Here is a 21,208-nt window from a genome sequence, read left to right as displayed (position 1 = left end):
AATATATTTGAAAGCGTAATAGTGGACATTCTTATGCATGAAATCCCCTTGAATATGTGTTTCCTGTTAAAGGAACCAAGAATCAAAAATTGAAATAAAACCCTTAATCCTATTGTTCACTACCCCAATCCCCAGTTTAGTGTAAATCTGAATACACAGTTTAATTTTTACTGTGATATGTATTGTATGTATATTGTGAAATCAATATAGTTTTGAGAAGCGAAACACTTTATCAATCAAGAATAAATCACATTGTCACAGTCATTCCATGAGAAGAGATAAATAACATTTTATTCCGACTTTATGGGGAACAGTGTAGATATGTCAAGCCAGGCTAACTTTATTTTTACAGCATGTGGAAACGGGAAGGGAAAGCTTTTATTAAAACTTAGAGAAACACTGAGTTAGAAGCCTCACGAGGCCTAATAAACAGACCAGCTCTCACAGGGTTTGGACCTAAATATTTGAACTTTCCAGGTTAATTCATAACCCCAGTATTATTTTTCTACAGGAAAACACGTTGCTGCATCAGCTGTTGCTTTAAATGTAACTTGATGTGACTGAATCTGTGCTTGTGAAAGTTTAATTTGTGAGATGTCTTTGGCAGCCCATTACACAGTCAGATGATTTAATCATTAATGATTTAACAGTCATTTTTATTGAATTTTTAATGTCCAATAACTGTTTATACTAGAATTGTCAATAACTGTTTAAACAGGGAAACGCTGAGGAGCAGACTACAGTAGATGTTATCATTTAATAATGATAAATAGAGGTAGATTTACAGTGTAGCCGAGCAAATGACAACAGAAGATGTAGGCATAGAAATACCACAAAGGTTGGGGTCACATGGCCTAAAGGTAAGAATATAAATCCTTTACATGCCTTCATTACAACCTGTATATTCAGATGGGCAGCATATTAAAACCTGAACCTTTGACCCCTACACTGACAGATCTGGTGGCTCTGTTATGCTGGAGGGGGATGTCGTTGGCATGGATTGTGTCCACTTGTCCCCTCAGAGGGAAGGATCAATGCAAGTCAATACAAAGCTGTTCTCAGTGGTCACCTTTATCCCATAATGAAACATACACTCACTTGTGTAAACACTGCAGTGATTGCCCGTCTACAGTTGCCTTAAAACAAAGCAGTAAGATTACTCACCAACACTCAACGCAGGAAACACGTTATTCCAGTCGTGGTTGAATCACACCAGCTCCCCATTAGTTACGCAATACGATTCAATTCTACGTTATGTTGATTTCTTTTAAATCTCTGCGTGGTCTGGCTCTATATTTCTTGCCCTCTTATTCTGCATGTACACCAAACAAAGAGGAACAATTCTGCTGAGCCTTACTGTCAGAACACCTCCATCAGCCTGAAAAGTTCTTGAAAAGCCACCTGTATGGTCAGACAGTTGTGTAACACTTTACACTTTTTATGTTATATCGTTGCTCATTCTTATAAAGCACCTTGCACTATAGTTCGGGAAGGTGCTACAGAAATACAGTTTATTGTTATTATTTCTATTGAGATGGAAGTGGTCTCGTCTCCAATGACAATGCCCCCATCAGTAGGCCATGACGGGCCTCTGAATGGTTTGCTACGGCCTTCACATTCACCAGACCTCAGACCAGCTAAACACCTATGAGAGATTTTGGACCGACATGTTAGACAATCAAAACGTTGAATAAGAAAATATGTATTTAAGGAATGATGCTCATTTCTCCAGTAGAGCTCAGAGACTTGTGGAATCAGTGTCGAGGAGCACTGAAGCTGTTCTGGTGGCACATGGTGACCCAACACCTTATTGAGATACTTAATGTAGTTTAGTGCTGTTTAGTGTTTAATCTAATGGTTTGGAATGGTTTGGAGCAGGAGCTAAATCAGTTCAAAAAGTTGTATAGAAACATGCTTATAAAAAGATATAGGGATGAAGAAAAGTAATTTTGGGAGGAGATATTATACTGTCTGTAAAGGGATAGGTGATTATAAAGTATTGGGATGCACAGTAAAATTATTTGGGGTTTGTTTTTGTTTGTTTTTGTTTCTAAAAAATTGGTGTAAGTATGTTTATTTTTATTTATTTTTCCTTTATTTAACCAGGGGGGTTCATTCAGAACAAATTCTCATTTACAATAACGACGTGGCCAAGAGGCAGCACAGAACAGAAAATACAATAAAAGGAATACATCCATAAAAAAAAAAATCAATACACAAACAAAACATAACAATAAAAGGCTTACAGATCAAATACACTAAAAGCAGGTACAGGAATCGGTAAGTAATGCCTTCAGCATAGTTTTAAAAGGTGATAGAGGTACAAAAGAGGTGAGTTGAAGTGTTTTCTGTAAGTGGTTCTAGTGGAGAGCTGCAGAAAACTGAAATGAATAGCGGCCAAAAATAGTGCAGGCTTTGGGGATGAGGAGGTGGATGAGGTTGCTGTTGCGAAGTGAGTGACTGATGTGACGGGTGATGAGTAGTGAACGTAGATATGCTGGAGTTTGACCTGTAATAGTTTTATGGGTAGGAATTAATAAGCCTTGGTTTCCTCCTGCTCCCTTTCTGACATATGATTTATTTGTTCAAATGATGTATTTTTTCTCTCCTTAACATTCAACTATTCCTGGAGTGGCAACAGAATGTATGTGGGTGTGTATGTAGGAATATGTGTATGTATAGATATGGGTATTTTACTTTATTTCTCTTTTTATTTTTATATATGTTCGAAATAAAGAATTGAACTGAGCCTGTCACCTGCCTGTATTTTTATAGTCACACCATTCACACTGTTCATGTCACCTTTGTTCATGATTGCACTTTTGATTGGATGCCAACTGCATTTCTTTGTTATGCACTTTACTTGTACAATGATAACTCTAATCCAGTCTAAGATGCAGATTTGCAACAGAATGACAGGATAGATCAGGTAGGAAACTACCACCAGTGAGGTGCTCTTAATCCCCAGCAGCTCTGGAGGTCATCAGTGCAGGTCCTTGGTGGTAATGTGCAGCTTCAGGTACAAATAAGCACTTCCCTGTAACACTGTGCTCAGAGCAGCTAGTAATACTGAACCGACACACCCAGAGTGGACTGCTGACTATATCATGAGAGTCATGTGGTTCTTCTGCAGTGAGACAGGTCACACCTGCCTGTTACTGGGTGTGTTCCTGCATTCAGGCTTAAGTAGCAGATTATGACTTGTCTTTGTTGCACAGGCAGCCTCACCAGACTTAGCTTGCTCAGAGGTGTTCCTTCCTTCCTTATGGCTTACAACAACAACAGCAGCAGTACTGCAAGATATTTAAACACACACACAATGCAAACCTGGATGTAAAAGTATGACATCATAGAAATACAACAATGATACTCGCAGTGGTGGGAAAAAGGCCATTCAAGTACATTAAGGTCACTGTACTCACAGCTGAGTGATATCTATAAATATCTAAACATGTCCTTCTGACTTGATCATATAAATGCTATGAATCACCGGTTATCTAGTCACATGTTTCTCTCCTCAGAGGCCTGTGCTGAGGTGTCACATTTGAAGAATGTTGATTTGGATCACTGAACAAATTGCTGCTCTCACTCAGCGGTGACATGTAACAAGTACATTCACTCAAGTACTCTACTTTAGTACTCGTCTAAGGTACTTGTAGTTGAGTATTTTCTCATGCAGCTCTATTCTTCTACTTTGCTACAAGGGAAATAAAGTACATTTCAAGGCTTAGTTACTATACATGTGACTACTTTTGCGTTTAAAAGGGGTTTTAAATATGTTTGTTTTAAAATTAACCAGCTGACTGTAAATACAAGATAAGCTGACATGATTTTTCAATTAATATGTAGGAAATTAACGGACAACTTCTTTGATACTCAATAAGAATTGTGAGCTTGTCATTTAAAACTCAGTATTTACTTTTGTTTATTTAGTTTTTCAAACCAAGAGTTTCTCTGATCAGTTAATGGATAAAATAATAAGCAGATAAACTACTCTGTATATAGTTTTTCTGCATTTAGTACATTTGCATTCAAAACCTGAAGTACATTTTCCTGATTATACTTATTATACTTAAAGTGCTTTTCCAAAAAAAACATGTAAAGGAGTATTTTTACAGTGTGGTATTTAAATAAAAGATCTGAGTACTACTTCTACTGCTCAGGTACTGTATGTTTGCTGCTGATCTTCTTGTTTCTGCAGAATCAGAGAATCAGAACTGAGACATTGCAGTAACTGTTAATGACCTGCAGATGTCATCCTGCAGACTGAACTGAAGCACCAGACAACAGATAAACTGCAAATACACACACACACACACACACACACACACACACACACTCACAAACACACACACATTTAAATGCTTTACTTATATCCACCAGCAGCATTACAAATATACAGAATTCAACCATTTACTTAATGAATAGAATAGAATAGAATAGAATAGAATAGAATAGAATAGAATAGAAATACTTTCTTAATCCCTGAGGGGACATTTGGTTATTAGAGCAGAAATAGTAAAGTTAGCACTTTCATAAAAACAGGTAATTAAGTAAAAATAAACAATAAGAAAATCTAAAATGATCTAAAATGCACAATAAGTGTGATATAAAGTTGAAGTAAAATGCACTATTTAAAATGTAATGCAAATAATGTGCAAGAGTGCAAGAAAAAAAAAATTAAACACATCACATTGTTAAGTCTTAACATAGCCTTGCATTGCTCTAGAATCTGTTGGTAGCGTTGTTCCTACAGGTAACGGCGGTTGTTAAATCAGAAACACAGTTGAAGTGTTGCAGCTGTTCACTGTGATCAGAGTTGATCAGAATGTCAATATCAAGAAGTGTCAACAGCAGTGTCCAGGGACTCGACCCCATCGATGTCAAATTTGGTTTGATTTGAATCAAGGTTTGGATAATTAATGGAAATCAATGCATTGTCCTTTTTCGTATTGATTCTTATTGTCCTCACTGAAGGAAACTGGAAGAAAGGATTTAACAGCCAAACAGAAGCATTAATATTTATGCTGCTATTTGACAATAAGACAGAATAGATTATTAAAAAACACTAATAACATTATGACACCCACCACTGATTCATTAATTTGGTATTCAGATATTAGAGTGTGAATACAGTTTGTGGGCATGAACATGACATTTTGTTCCATTCAACAAATTCAGCTGCTCCCATAGGAACATAAAGCATAATCACAGCTCCCATAGAGATCAAAATATTTGCTGTACTCTTGGCAAGGCTTTAGATAAGGTTGATCATAATATTGTATTTAAATCCAGTCGGTTGCTAAAGGTGTCCCTCAAGGATCCTAATAAGGGATCCTGGCTTTTACTACATTAATAAGAATTATTTCCCAACTGAGCATTGAGATGTGTAATTCTACACATGACACCATGTCGTATGACATTATTACCTCGGTCCAGGCCTTCTTCAGGTTACAGTGAACTGTTGATGACCTTAAGACCTCTTTTATTGGTTTAGCACTTGTTCTAAATTCCAAAAACATAACATGCATTTCACAAACTCATGGAGCCTCTATGTTCTTACTCCAATCATTGCTCTTAATGTAAATCTAATAGACACTACAAGCACTTGGAAATGTAACAAGTTATCTGAGAAAAGTCTTATATAACAACAACTTTAAAATTGGATTCTTCAGCTTGTCTCTTCTTTAATAACATCACACAGTGCATTATATTACCAAGCCTGTGTGGATTTTTTATAAATGTATCTGCTGATTTTAATTTATAAAAAAGGCAGCTTTATGCAGCTACAACAAACGTCAACATTACAAAGAGGGAGCTGAGGAGGTCATTCAGTGTGAAAATCTAGCAATTAATCCCACTTAGAAGAAACACGTCAAACGTCTCCATTTGGTTCCACAGTGAAGCACAATCATTCAGTGGTTGAATCAAAATATTCAGCAGGCAGCAGCAGCAACGTGGATGTAAAGGTTGAGGAGAAAAGCTAGATGAGGGACTGATTCTTAGGATAACAAACCCTTGTCCTCTTATCTTTAGATTTTATGTGTCATTCTTTGTTTTAGACCTTTATGTTTTACTCCATATTGCGTCAAAAACGTCCTCCGCTTCCTCTGCTGAACACAGCACAATAAGAAGCAGTGGACAGACCGCAGACCCCACACAGATTCTTCAGCTGGGCAGAAATTAAAACGTTTGATCTGAATTCTGAAGCTGTTTGTTTGCTCGGGCTAAATGGGGCTATTGTATGCAAATTCTTTGCACAAAAGCATATGACCTCCTCAGTGCAGGGCAGTGGCTAGTGTGAGAGAAATCATTAGCAATGCAAAGTCATGGTGCTCTGATACTCTTGTTCACAGTCATAGACTGAAAAAAATCTGCTAATGCCAACGTAAATGTTGCTGGATGTACTTTATTCACAACTGCAGCTGAGGGTAAGCTAATTTTATTTCTCACTGTATCACCAGATTGTGTAGCTGTGGAGACGTTGGACAGTTTGTTTTGTGTGTTCAGCAGTTTTATTCTGTGGTTGTGGGTCGTCTGTGCTCTGCTGTTACTCTATTTGGCATAAGGGAGTTTAGAAAGTCAGATAAAAGAGAATATGGGGAAAGGTATCTTTTAAAATATGCACTTAATGAAATTTCATCCAAAACTGAGTAATGAAACTGAATTATCGGCTGTCTTTATTGTTTAACTTGGTCACAAAATAGGGCTTGAATGCTCATATTGCTTAAATTGTAATAAATTAAAAACCAGATTGGTGCTTATCTTTCCTCATCATGTCCATTTTGGAGCACAAGTTATTTTCCCTGCCAAAAAGTGAAGAAGGTATTACAGACACCGTTATGCTGAGCACAGATGCCCACTTTGCATGCTAGACCATGGCGACTGGTGAAAGTATGTCACATGACACATGGTGCCAGACCTCAGTATTGCACTCTTAAGTGGCCTGCCAGCAGCAGAGGGGGGCAGAGAGGCTTTCTTCTTCTCTGGATTCACATCCATGCCAAACCAGCGGGTCAACATTGTCCTCTACGCTGCCTCCTATGCCTCTTACACCTCCAGCTGAGCCCGGTAACAACTCTGACATTTACACTAGACTGGAAATGCAAACATGCAGAAGTCACAGATAAATGAGCACTGGTCAGCACAGAGGATACAGTACACATTGTCTGTTGTCTGGACTTGGAAAACCTGGGATTTATTAATTTAGTGAGAAGAAAAACTAGACAACTGAAAATTTAATTACAAAAACTTTAGTTCTTTGTGTACAAATTTCTTAGCTGCTGCAACTAAACTGTCCCACTGACATCAAGGTACGGTATTGTGTGGATTAATATTTAACTACTAAAGAAGGATTTTTAAGTTTGCTTCTGAATATTAAAGCATCACCCTTCATTCTCTGTTTTCTAACAGACAACAGAGGTTTGGGAGCTGAACTTACTGCTTCTTTACTTTAATTACTTTATCGTCATTTGCTCTACAGCGCTGTTGGTGTTAGCGGCTGGAGTTGCAAATATTATTCTTCTATTTTGTATTATTTTATGATTGATGATTTTTACTCTAAACTGTGGTGTAGAAAGGTGTTGAGAATAGTTTAAAGTTTCTTTTGTCGAATGTCATGTCTGATATTTGCTTGTTTTGTCTTTCTGACAGATCAAAACCCAAATTATTCAGATTTACGCCACAGAGGAAAAGAAAAGCAGCAAATCTCTACAATTTTTTATTTTTTTTCAAAATCTAAATTTTCTGAAAGTGAATCATCTAATCATGATTTCAGCTTTAAACTATTTAATCTGCTCTATTGAATACGATGTAACTACGGGGTCGGGTTTGAACATACTTGAGTAATAAAAGTAAAAACGTCGATATATAAATACTAAATATTGCAAAACATACAGTAAAGTACTACATCATTATACAGAGAATACTGTATAATTAATGTTAAATAACTTTTCTCCTCTTTAAAAATCATCAGTGACACAAAATTTAATGTTATATTCAGAAATAGTCTTGTTGTGCTAGTATTAGTAATTTCTATAAACGTTTTAAAGATTTTTTTAGGGAGCTAAACGGGCACGGCTGAGCTTTAAAGGCACCTTATGAATGAGTCGCTGCATAAACAGCCAAAAGGTGTCATTACATGGAAAAAAGAATTAAATAAAAATAAATTAATTTCCTTTAGTGTGCACATTTGGTTTTGGAAACTGTAAAAATGTCAAAAGGAGAGGACATACTATATGGGAAAACATGCTGTGGTGAAATCTAAAGATTACAGAATTACACACAGGCGTTACTCGACACCAGGAAGGTCACTTTCCATTGAAAGAGTAAAAGCAAACCAGGAAAATTGTTTCGTTTATTATGGCAGTGTTCGTTTGTCTCTGCTTTTGAAAAATCTGAGACGTATTAGAGAGCATAGCAGGCGTCATTCAAAGATTATTAAGATTCATTTTTAGAATCAAAAAGCAAATATTTCTGTTTTAGCTGTGAAAATATTTTTGCTATGTTTTGTTTTTAAATTGCATTTGGTGAGGACACCCAGGATCTTTCTGTGTCGAGTTTGCATGTTCTCCCCGTGCAGCGTGGGTTCTCTCCAGGTTCTCCAGCTTCCTCCCACACAGTCCAAAAACATGTTGAGGTTAATTGGTGATTCTAAATTGTCTGTAGGTGTGAATGTGAGTGTGCTTGGTTGTCTGTCTCTAAGTGTAGCCCTGTGATGGACTGGTGACCTGTCCAGGGTGTCCCCTGCCTTCACCCTGAGTCAGCTGGGATAGACTCCAGCCCCCCATGACCCTAGTGAGGATGATGGGTGTATAGATAATGGATGGATGGATGATTGATGATGTACTGCAGGTTTGTTTTGTCTTGTGTTCTATCATGTTTCCATGTAGTGGGGAAAAAAATAAACTACAAAAAAAACTACAAAAAATATAAAATAATACACAGTGCTGTTTCTCCCACATGTTGACCCTGTCATATGTGCTTTTGCTTCAGACCCGGAACCAAAGATGAACTGGGCATCATTTTATGCTGTCATCAGCGGCGTGAACAGACACTCCACCGGCATTGGCCGCATCTGGCTCTCTGTCCTGTTCATTTTCCGCATCCTGGTCCTGGTGGTTGCAGCCGAGAGCGTTTGGGGCGACGAGAAGTCCGGCTTCACCTGCAACACCCAGCAGCCGGGCTGCAACAGCGTCTGCTACGACCACTTCTTCCCCATCTCCCACATCCGCCTGTGGGCGCTGCAGCTCATCCTGGTCTCCACTCCAGCCCTGCTGGTGGCCATGCATGTGGCCCACCGCCGCCACGTTGACAAGAGGCTCTACAAACTGTCGGGGCGGACCAATCCCAAAGACCTGGAGCAGATAAAGACCCAGAAGATGAAAATCACAGGAGCCCTGTGGTGGACGTACGTCATCAGCCTGCTGTTCCGCATCATCTTCGAGGTCATCTTCATGTATGTGTTTTATATGATCTACCCCGGCTACAAGATGATCCGGCTGGTGAAGTGTGACTCGTACCCTTGTCCCAACACAGTGGACTGCTTTGTGTCGAGGCCCACAGAGAAGACTGTCTTCACCGTGTTCATGCTGGCGGCATCAGGGGTTTGTATTCTGCTCAACATCGCAGAGGTGGTCTTCCTGGTGGGGAAGGCCTGCAGTAAGCATTTGCACAATGCTGGAGACTCGACTATGGGAGCTTGGATCCAACAAAAGCTTTGCTCATACTAACAAAACACACGTATTTCATACCACTCAAAGGGACAAATAAGTGACCTGTCACTTTCAGGTAACAACTACTGATTCAACTCGTGAGCAAGGTTCCTAAAATATACTGGACATCCCATCATGACATGGTAACGGTGTATACAGTGGGTTATAATCTCAGCATTTAGTTCCAGTGTGGAGAAAAATTCAGACTATTTTTGCACCAGCAGTTTAGGTTTCAGTATCTATTGATAAGTTAAAACCTGTGCAAAGATTTAAATGAAAAAAAAACAACACTGTATACAGCAGCACTTAGTACTTACTTAATATGATAGCTTGATGTTTGGCCAACTAAAGATCAATTTAGTAACATTTTGTGAAGAAATATTCCGACTTACCACGTTCTTCTCTTATCATAGATTTGTTTTGACTTTTGAACTTGAAATGAGAACATCAAATTATGAAATGTGACCTCTGCCACATGCAGACTGTCCCAGAAAAGTGTGCCGATGTAGTGAAATTATGAGAAATATTATTAATTTTACTCTATCATATAAGTCAACTATAATCACAGATGTCATGCTTTTGTTTAAGTCAGTATGGAATCTAATGGACTGAAGGATGTCTTGTTTCTTCAGCTGTTATTGGTGAGTTATTGCACTAATACATGGTAAACATACTGCACTTCATTCATTCATTCATTCATAGCTACACCTGCTTTATCCTGTACAGGGTTGTTGCATTCATAAACCGTATATAAAAGATGGACGTAGCCTCTGGGTTTCAGAAGGGATGCAGTAGTGCTTTAAAAAGGCAGTTTTTCAAACAGCCAGCAGGGGGCGACTCCTCTGGTTGCAACAAGAAGTCTGATTGTGTCGAAGAATGAGAGAAACTGACCCAATTTTCAACTTGATTTGTTACCTCAGTAAAGATTTGCTGAATGGGTCGATGGTTTCAACTGCTAGTTCCAAGACTTTTTGAATAAAGAATGGTGTCCATTTTGTGAATTATTGTCCACTTTGGAGTTAAATAGACGAACAAAACATCCTGCATATGGTTTAGGGTGGAACTACCTTGTGATTGTGAGGTCACTACTGTGCAGTATATGTGGGCGTGTCTTCTGTCAGATTCACCCATCACTCCTCACGTCATGCTTTGAAAGAGCAACGAGGGAACGGGTGAGTATCAATCTCAGCAGTCCACAAATCAGTCAGTGATGTCAGCGTGGCTGCATCCATCTTTTACATGCAGTCTATGGTTGCACTTCAGAAATGCTAAACATAACAGTGTTTGTTCTCTACAGATGATTTACTTTGGTATTTAAATCCCTTTGGATGAAAACAAAGCAACAACTCAAAACAGAAAAAAAAACTTGAATTGCAAATTTTTGTTTCTGAAGTTTACTACTGATGCTAAACATGTTATTTAAATGTATTCATTTTAAAGCTGGATGTTTATATATTGTCCATACAGAACAGAATAAAATCCACCAGAGTTGATGTAACTGTGTCATTTTTATGAAGTTTTTTCGCACGCTGAAGTGACTCGTGAACCATCCACAGCTGATTGGCTTTGACCCTGACATAGTGATGATGTATTTGGTAGGAGTTCCTAACTGAGTGGAGCTGTAATACCATAAATGACCAGAGAGCAGCAGTCATCTATAACAACAAATTATGCTGCAGTCACAAAGGTACCACTTTGTGATTCGTCTTAGCTGTCAACAGGGGGTCTGAGAGAAAAACAAATATATGAACGAAGCTTCATCGTTCATCAAGTGGCTCCATCACCATCTTTAGGCGTGAAATCCCTGGAGCCCACGTTGCAACCTGTGAGGAGACTTCCCAGGCAGATTAAGTTCTTCTGGTGAAGGCCAGAGGGCAGAGTTTAGGGGTTATCAATAGCCTCGCTATGCACGGGGGTCAGCGTGTGGGTGACAATGGCTGACCCTGCAGACAGCTGGACCTGCCACGGCACAGGAATGAGGGCACTTCTCTTTTTATGGAACGTGTCACCCGTGCTCCATCTACAGAGTTCAAGATTGAAAAAAAGCATATTTGCAGCACGACAACAAAAACAAGTCTCTGTTATTTCAGTCTGTGGTTAGTATTTGGTGTGACTGTGTCTGACCAAACTTTCACTTTCCACCCACAATTCAGCAGAAGGAGGTTGATTTTGACATTTTTAAGGATATGATTGATTATTAAGCTGTTCAGAAAGTCAGCTACAACACTGGTTGGCTCTTTAATTAAAATGTTGTCATCCTGTGAGATCATATGTGTCACAGAGATCAGACTTTAATGGCAAAAGCTGTCATCAGCTGCCATGCTGATTGGCTGTAGAAGTAGTAAAATCATAAATTAACATTACATTGCAAGGCACTGCATTCACAGGTGCACCTGTACTAAAAGTACAGAGTATTATCAGCCAAAAGTAAAAGTGCTCATTATGTAGAATGGCTCATTTCAGTGTTGTATATTATTTGAAAAACTGCAAAGTACATTATGGGAATAATAACTATGGACCTGGTTTTATCTTCTCTGTTTTTGACAGGGTCATTTGGAACACATTTCAAAGCAGATCATCGGTTTTAGATGAAAATTTGAGTTGGAAAAGTTGTTGAATAAATGTAACAATGTGCAGTATAAAGCAACAGAAGCTGGAAGGACTAAAGTAAAGGGCAAAACAAAAACGAATTTTAAAAAACTATACGTATTTACAGATGAGTAAATGCAGTGGAGCAACTGTAAATGAAACTTTGAGTTGAAACAAAAGTAAAAAAGACTTTCAGAGGACACCAGTGTGTCCACAGATATTACAAAGTAACACCACATTTCTGTAATCGTGTTACACTTGTCTGTTCCTAAACACAGTAATCCCATTCCAGCCACTAATCACTTTTAATAACTTCTTCTATTTAAAGTCATCTATCCTGCTCCCAGAGCGAACTTTATTTTCTTACACATAAAGAAGAGTTTTGTTCTTGTCACAAAGTTTCTCTGTTGGGAGTTCTTGGGCTGATTATCAGATGGTTTTTGTGATCATATCTTATTAAAGCACAAAGAAAAATCTCCATGTCTTCCTTGTTAGGACAGGAATCTGTGCTGATATGGCAGGTGTAAGGGTTAACGTCTCATTAGCTGGTAATCACATGAGATACTGAGGAGTAATGGTAAAAGTAATGTCACAAGTAGTGTAAGGAGTTACTTTCTCCACTAAGTAAAGGAATAAAGTAATGGATTGTTCTTTTTTTAAGTAATGAGCTAAGTGTAGTACATTACCTTTTAAAACAACAACCTTAAAACTTGACGACGCATAGCACCCTGCATAAAGTTTGACTGTTATTTACTAAGCAGTAACCTTCAGTGCAGGGGTCTGCAGCTCCTCCACACAGTCAAGGGTCAGAGCACCATAAGAGTCACAACAAAGTCACTCCCTTCGACATGAATTCTATTTAGAGACACACCGACATGAAACCTGCATCATCCTCACTGGACTCATCAGCTGTCACTCTGTTGAACAGGAACACCTCTCAAGAGAAGGGGTTTTTTAGACTTTTCTACAGACGGGAACGGCTTCATGTGAGACAAGACAGTGGTTCTGCTGTGGTGCTGCGTTGAACGCCGGCCGTTGATAAGCTCAGAGAGGGAGGGAGGGCAGCAGGCAGGATCACAGTGATCATTTGTAGTGAAAAGTATCTGAGAGAAGGTTCGTCTTGGAGCTTCCTCAGTGGTTCAGGAGAGCATGGCCTCTCAGTGAAGCGAAGAGGCTCAGTCGCTCAGTGACGCTGAAGGAAATGAACATTATCAGGTGGGTCTTTCTGCATGAAGATACCAAGAAAAAACTTTTTTTGGATGGTTTACTTAATGATCATAGTCTACGCTACAGTTAAATATACTAATCGTTCAAAACTTCTAATAGTTTTCTGCAGCACCTCTTGTATAGTATAACCAAGTATAAAGCTATAAATTAAATTCAAGCCAAGGTTCAGTGCAGTTTCAACAAATTCAAATGTGTGACAAGTTTCCTTCACTCTTGGCTCACAGGCTAAATGTGTTTCAAACAGGTGTTAAGAGTCCCGCTTTGTCTAATTCTGAGCACTGATCACTCTGAAGGACGAGTAAACTATTTTTAACGTAATGTCTCTTTTTTTGTTGCTATGCTGTAAGTAATAGGCCATGAAATCTAAACTAGAAACCTAATTCTGGAGACGGGGACTACTGCTGGGTACTGTGTCACAAGATCTATGGCGAGTCTGAGGTCTCACCGTGGCGGCTCCAGGGCTTTCCCTCAGACACAGTCATCTGTGTCCTGGCTCTTTTTATTCGCATACACTCGGACTTAGGAATACAAACAGGGAATTCATGATGGATCAATGTTTCCATTCGAAACAGTCCTGAACCACAGTCCTTTTTCGTGGTTGGATGTGTGCAAGTGACGTAACTAGCAAAAATGGAATGAAATGCTGTATTTATGAAGGGAAGGGTTGAAGCTAATTCCACAGCAACAATGCAGCTTTAGTTCATTTCTACTGTTTATTGAATGTGATTATTATGTAAGGGTGCAGATGGGCAATTTAGATAATTAATAGGAGGGATCAGATGTTTTAATAATGCACTTGATAGAATGTTTGACATGATTACAATAAGTGCACTGCACACTGGTAGCGTATAAATGACATGAAATCTCTGTCCTAGCCACCGTTTGAACAGAATTCACCTACAGCAGTCATTTTTTGAAGTCGAAAAACCAACTTTAAGCTAAAAACAAAATTAGAAAGTAGATCGCATAGTTCCCCTGCATTGACATTGTTTCCAGTACCTTTTGGTCTTACAAGTTGCCATGCTGTTTTGCCAGATTTAGCATCTTCTTCTGTTATTTGTTTGTGTTCATGTTTAGATTTTACTAGTCTTCTCCTGTCTTGATATTTTGCATAAAATTTTGTTGCTCCTTTTTAAAAAAAATGTTAACATATACAGCATTTTGGTTAACTCAGGATGTTGCTAACTAAATAAATTTGATTGGTCTGATGGTACTGAATGGTGCATTTAGCAGCTTCATAATAAATCTTTTCTTTGGGAATTGTTGCCAAAAGCAGAGCCAGAAGAAGAGTGAACATTCAAACCAAGGGGACAGAGGCATATCGACTTCAAAGGTATCAGTGTTGTCTTTACTGCTTGTGTTAAAGCCCTTAAATGGTCAAAAATGAAGTTACTGTAACTTTAACTTGTTATCTGATGTCATATAGTGTAGTTTTGGAATATACAGAAAACTAGAAAATGCACAAAGAAATGCCAAATTTTGCTTCATTACAGTGTTTTTTTCCAAGCAAAACTAAAACCTTACCCCCTCTCCTTACAGGCGTCTCTCCTGGTTTCGCCCATAAAGCCGAGGGTATATTTGTGAGCCAGTATGGGGGACTGGAACCTGTTGGGGAAGCTGCTGGAGAGCGCCCAGGAACACTCCACCGTTGTGGGCAAAGTGTGGCTTACAGTGCTATTTATCTTCCGCATCCTGGTGCTGGGAACCGCCGCTGAGAAGGTGTGGGGCGACGAGCTGTCCGGCTTCACGTGCGACACCAAGCAGCCCGGTTGTCAGAACGTCTGCTATGACAAGACCTTCCCCATCTCCCACATCCGCTTCTGGGTGATGCAGATCATCTTTGTGTCCACGCCCACTCTCATTTATCTGGGCCACATCCTCCATCTGGTCCGCATGGAGGAAAAGGAGAAGCAGAAACTGAAGGAGCTTGCCATACAGCATGAAAACCAGCAGCAGTTACTCGGCAACAAGCCCAAGAAGGGCTCAGTTAAAGACAACCTGGGCCACGTGCGCTTGCATGGTGCACTGCTGCGAACCTACGTCTTCAACATCATTTTTAAGACGCTGTTTGAAGTGGCGTTTATTGTAGCTCAGTACTTCCTGTACGGTTTTGAGCTCAAGCCGATGTACACCTGCGACCGCTGGCCTTGCCCCAACATGGTGAACTGCTACATCTCCAGACCCACTGAGAAGACCATCTTCATCCTCTTCATGCTGGCTGTGGCCTGCGTCTCCCTGCTTCTAAACCTGGTGGAAATGTACCATCTAGGTTTCAAAAACTGCCACCAGGGTCTTCGCTACAGACGATCTCGTGCTGCAAAGCAGGCTCCCAAAGTCCTTACCGAGGCCGCAATGCCTTACGTCCCAAACTACAGCTACTTTGCTGGTCACCCTGCAGTGCCTGAAGCTTTCCCTACGGACCCAAAGTACAGCATGGCAGAGCCCAACTCTCCTTACAGCCCCTACAACAGCAAAGTGGTTTACAAGCAGAACAGAGATAATATGGCCGTGGAGAGGAAAGGTAAAGCAGAGGGAGACGACATGAAGGAGAGGAAAACCTCCACTTCGGTCTTTGAGATGCCTGTTGAAAATCCGCGCAGGAACAGTCAGTCAAGCAAGCACAGCAACAACAACAACAAGAGCAGGCTGGACGACCTGAAGATCTGAGCACCTTCCTTGTTGTGATCCACAACTCAGGAACAGCAGGAGAAGGCCGCGGTGCTTTAGCCGATGGAAGTATTTGCATGAGCGTGGAAGGGACAAAATATTGAGCAAACAAAAAAAAAGACACTGTAGCTCTCATCAGGACTTTAAATCGTGAGAGGTCATTACAAGGAGGCTTTGGCAGGATACACTTGAATTCATTTGACTTTGCTCCCACGATGTGTCTGCATGTTATGGATACATTTGAAGATTTTAAAGCAAAGGAACTCTTTGTCCATAATTTTGTTATTAATGATTTTTCATATACTTGAGATAGATTTTAGTTTACGGTTGTACTGTGTTACAAAAACTGTGAGATGCACTGAAAAGATTAGAAGCATCGTTTGACAAATGTACATGTGTTACAGAAATGATGGATTAGCTCCAGAAATACATACACTACGGTGAAATACACAAGCATCCGATTGCTACACTGATTTGTGAATGTGTACTTTAATTAAACTGACGTGCAGTTAAAGGAGCGTTTTGTCAGAATTCCTGTTTTCGTTATTTTTAAATTTAGGAAACTGTCATCATTGTGAGACTAAAAATAACTGTAACTCTTTCCTGCCTGTCGTATAGATTTTAGAGATAAACTCTTCTGTTCATATGCAGCTGCTTATCCCCTCCTGGAGGCAAGGGGAGGATTATGTGACCCAAAATAAAATCGCGGCAATGAAAACTGTATTATTCATCCCACAGCTCAGCGTACGTCACAGTCGAACTACAGCAAGTTGATACTCACATAGGACTCTGATAAGATGGTGTTTGAAGGGTAATGTAACAGTATTAACTCAATGAATTTGAATTGAATATGAAAAGTATTCCAATATCTAGAAACTGTATATTTTGACTTGCACTGCTGTGGAGTTATGGATGTTTTAATCATTTAAGTGAAAGTGGTTTATCCTCTTTTAAATCAGACATGGGAGTACATCTTATGACTTTGACCACAAACTGTTAGAACTGTACACTGGCAGCTTGTTTCTATCCAGTAGAGGTTTGTTTGTTGGCCTTCATAGGTTTTAATCTTATGTATTTATTTGGTTTTTAGCTTCACTTTACTGCCAAAGTGCATCTTGATTTCACATGAAAAGGTCCCTTGTTTGAGTTGAAGTGTCCTGACCATATTCCAAAGCTCACACAAGTGCAAAAAATGCGTGCAAATGGATATCACATGCTTCTGTACGAGCTGTCTGCATTTCTCATACTATGGTTCGGAGCAGTAGTCGTTATAATAAACATTTAATGAAAGGTTGAGTGTAGGCACAGTCCTCACAGGAAGAAAAAAATCCCAATCTGGACTGTAATTGGTGCACATCTGCTTTCATGTTACTCTTTCACCTGATTGGATGGGAGCTGGTAACATTTATGTGAGGGAGCCAATCATCTCAAGTATCCTATTAAACAGATTAGGTTTTAAAAGACCAGAAGAATCATTAATTTTAAGCCATGCATTCAATTTATTAACTTAAACTGCACAAACAACATCAAATTTAAACCTGCCGTTACATAAATGCAGCGCGTTCCTACTCCTGCCTTGTGTTGCTGTGCAGCCACGCTATGATACGATCTGTAATGTGTATCAGTGCAGCCCTGCTCATTTTTTCCCCAGAAGCTGCCCCGGTAGCTGCCTGCTTTCCACCAGCTGCAGCAGACACACTCATAGATTAAATACAGTGTGGATGGACCCATTTCCAAAACACGTAGCCATGCACTGGTGAGAGCTGTGCTTCAAAGGCTTCTTCTTCTCTGCCGGCTATAAATAGATCTCATGCACATTTGGAGGAGCATGGTGGATGAAATGGGGGTAGGAGACCTAAAATTTCTTTTCCTGCATCAATAAGAAGCCAGCAATTTCGCCTCAGTGCAGACAGAGTGGCTTGTGGTTCATTAAATCAAAAGGCAGAACTAATATTTGAAAATTGATGCTGTCCTAATATGGCCAATCAGTGACTGGATGATTGTGCAATGTTTTATCTGTTCTGTGCCCCACGGTGAGACGACTCCAATAGTTTTATTCATTCAAACACTAGCTGTGTATGATAAAGCTCGCTGGTTTGTCTTATCTACATTCACTTCAGTTCTTTATTTGAAGGAATCACATGCTTGCATATTTGAAGCAGTCACAAGTAGCTTCATAGGAGTTTAGCCCAGTGGCGTATGTTTAAAGATGAATCCTCACACATAGTGGTGTCAGTCTGGTCAGGTCTAGGAGACTGACGGACGCTCGCTTTAGGTGCCCTCTGACTTCCAAAGCAGCCCGATCTCTCTTGACAGAACAAGGCCGAGAAGTGAACAGGTGACGGAGGTGAAGGTTATGAACTCTGGGTTAAAACCATACGCAACCAAATCTGCGAGCCAGAATAGTACGAGCGATATGCTGATACTGTTCGCCGCCCAGTCCCACTGCTCCTCGTAAATCATGCCGACGGGATGCACGCAGGACAGGGAGGGTACATTTTACTGTTAGTGATGAATCACTGAAGGCCTGTATGTATGATCCCGTGCTACAGTCAATACATAAAGAGGCTATTTCTGCCGCTGCTGCGTTGCCCGCCAGCGGTAAACTTGTGCCCGTCATAGCGCCTGTTTTACAGGTCAAATTCTGACCCACTTATGGAGAAGACTGATTTGTGCTTCTCTTTCTGCAGGACATTAAAACCTGGCCTTTAGAACGCACCAACATAACCCATTTATCTTCGTCTAATTATATGTTACCTTACAAAAAACGTTCTCTTTTGACATTCTGCTTCTGTATGCCAGAGGCCAGAAAGTAAGCGAGGGATGTCTGTGTAGATTAGCGTATTATGTTTTTCACCCCAGTATTTAGGTATTTTATTGATTTCAAAAGTCCTGAAAGGCCTCATTTATTGGTCATGAAGCTGTGCACCATGAAAAGGCATTACAACATAACCATTATAACCGAATGTGGGTGTTTTCCATTAAACTGTCACACCTCCTGTAGGTTCGGTCTCCATGTGAGGTGGGAAACCTTGAAGGCTTTTGCGGACTCTGGAAAAGAACATGCCAGGAACTGAAGATATTTATTGTTTGTTGTTGGTGGGGACGTCAGCTGTTGTGAGGGAGCAATGAATTTCCAGACATGTGGGTGAAGTTTGAAGCCGAGCCAACACCAACTGGGACAGATAGAATACGGATGTAAACTAGGAACATGCACTGTTTTTGAATAGCATCCATCAGTTCACTGCTTTCCATCGGACTGAAAAATCTCAACAGGTATTTGACAGCCATAAAAAGTTAGTACAGACATTTATGAACCACTAGATCGGTTGAAGTAGCTTTTTGTCAAAGCCGGCATATTTTAGTTGTTTTGTGCAAGTTGCGTCAACATCAACTGATGTTTTTTTTGTTATTGTTTTTTACCATTTGGGCCGTTACAACGATGAAAGGTTCCAATAAATCAGCTCCTCCCTTCAAGTTTAATTGGCAGAGCGCTGAGATCATAGGCACAGCAGTGACTGATGACGGTTGATCATGAAAACCAAATGTCATTTCAGTTCACTGTAACTTTGAACCTGTTCAGACATTAATGTCATTAATGAGGTGTTCCTGCATGAGGGGTTTCTGTAGCTAATAACTCTCTTTCCTGTTTCTCTTCAGCTGTCGCTATCTAAAAAAGACAAGAAAAGCCAGAAAAATAGATTCTAGCAATCTGTTACACCTCCATGATAAAAGACTTGTAGAAGTTTAAAATTTAAGGTCATGTCAGTGAACACTGTTAATGACTTTGTGAAATAAAAAGTTGTCCTTCATTGTCCTTTGATTCTCCAATGGCACAATAATGAGTTTGACTCTGTCGTACAATAACAAAAGGCAGAACCATCCCCATGTGGTGGCATGCCCACTGATGTAAACAAGACAGACTTAAGTATAAATGTTGTGAGTCTTATTTTTAATTAATGCAGCTGTGTGTGAATCTAATGTACACAGTCTACAACAGAAGTGAAATATCAGTTAAGTGTTTAAGTATTCAAAATAGCATCACCTATCAATAATAGTAGTATTCCTATATTGTCAAGCAGAGTATTTTCTTATATAAACAATTAAAAACAAATGCTTTACAAAAACTGTGCTGAAAACACAGGCCCCAAAAGTAATAATTAGTGCAACAAAAGTCAATTGCCAAAAATCGGAGACTTCACAAAAATGGAAACATCCACAGGAAGATTGGGGAACAGCTAAAAATCTGTCAAAACACAGTTGTAACAGTAAACAGGAGGTACAGAATACATAGTACCACTAGTCAGAGCCGCAGTGACCATAATACTAGGGTTGGACCCAAACATTAGTATATCCGCATATTAGGTTATTGTAGTGGTGTCCGGATATCAATTTTCGAGATCCAAATTTTCGCCCGTGCAAGTTGACACTTTACTAAAGAACATAAGAATCCTTGTGACTATTGGGAGCACATTCTTTGATCAGATGAGACCAAGATCATTTAGTTTGGTTGAGACAGGGTCCATCATGTTCTACGTAAACCTGGTCAGATCTACCACAGTGAATGCACAGTTCTGACGCTGAGGCAGAATATTCCATTGATTCAAAGCACACCGACAAAAATCACACAAGAAACTTTGACCCACATCATGTGATCAATATATCACCTGACGTGAATGCAGGAAAACACCTCTAAGGGTATTTTGCACAGAAAGGTAAACCAAACACAAGCAGAAAAAAACTGAACTGCTCAACGTCCCTCCAGAAATTAGATAAGTCCATCCATCCATCCATTATCTTATTAGAGATTTCTCTTCACTCGTTAATATAACACTGGTGAATGCTGACCACCATAGCCTCTCCGGCCAAAGAGACACAGTCAATGGAGTGGGTTTGCAACATTTATTGATTGCTTCATGTCCATATGTCCATGGTTGTTCTAAATAACAAAACAATAACCCCAACACAAAATTAGTGACTAATCAACTGAAGAAAACATAACTAAACATCAA

General features: G+C 39.6%; 2 protein-coding genes across 3 annotated transcripts; both read left to right on the top strand.

The window, feature by feature from the left end:
- The first annotated feature begins 6,332 nt into the window (after positions 1 to 6,332).
- Positions 6,333 to 11,206, top strand: gjb1a (gap junction protein beta 1a). The gene is made up of 2 exons (XM_008294002.1): positions 6,333 to 6,431; positions 8,995 to 11,206. The coding sequence occupies exon 2, from the start codon at positions 9,009 to 9,011 to the stop codon at positions 9,729 to 9,731; it is 723 nt and encodes a 240-aa protein (XP_008292224.1). The 5' UTR covers positions 6,333 to 6,431; positions 8,995 to 9,008; the 3' UTR covers positions 9,732 to 11,206.
- A 2,128-nt stretch (positions 11,207 to 13,334) lies between these two features.
- Positions 13,335 to 16,713, top strand: gja2 (gap junction protein, alpha 2). Of its 2 annotated transcripts, none has more exons than XM_008294000.1 (3): positions 13,335 to 13,517; positions 14,806 to 14,862; positions 15,069 to 16,713. In XM_008294000.1, the coding sequence occupies exon 3, from the start codon at positions 15,120 to 15,122 to the stop codon at positions 16,194 to 16,196; it is 1,077 nt and encodes a 358-aa protein (XP_008292222.1). In that variant the 5' UTR covers positions 13,335 to 13,517; positions 14,806 to 14,862; positions 15,069 to 15,119; the 3' UTR covers positions 16,197 to 16,713. The 2 variants fall into 2 exon arrangements, with proteins under 2 accessions (XP_008292222.1, XP_008292223.1); XM_008294001.1 differs by having other exon boundaries at positions 14,803 to 14,862.
- Positions 16,714 to 21,208: the final 4,495 nt, after the last annotated feature.

Source organism: Stegastes partitus, unplaced genomic scaffold, assembly GCF_000690725.1.
Source record: "Stegastes partitus isolate 25-593 unplaced genomic scaffold, Stegastes_partitus-1.0.2 Scaffold928, whole genome shotgun sequence".
In the NCBI taxonomy this organism is placed as follows: domain Eukaryota; kingdom Metazoa; phylum Chordata; class Actinopteri; family Pomacentridae; genus Stegastes; species Stegastes partitus.
Note: the sequence above shows the minus strand (reverse complement) of the source record. Positions and strands in the feature narration are given on the sequence as shown.

Excerpts from the sequence above, each read along its gene's own strand:
- gja2 (XM_008294000.1), top strand. The coding sequence starts at position 15,120 with ATGGGGGACTGGAACCTGTTGGGGAAGCTGCTGGAGAGCGCCCAGGAA.
- gjb1a (XM_008294002.1), top strand. The coding sequence starts at position 9,009 with ATGAACTGGGCATCATTTTATGCTGTCATCAGCGGCGTGAACAGACAC.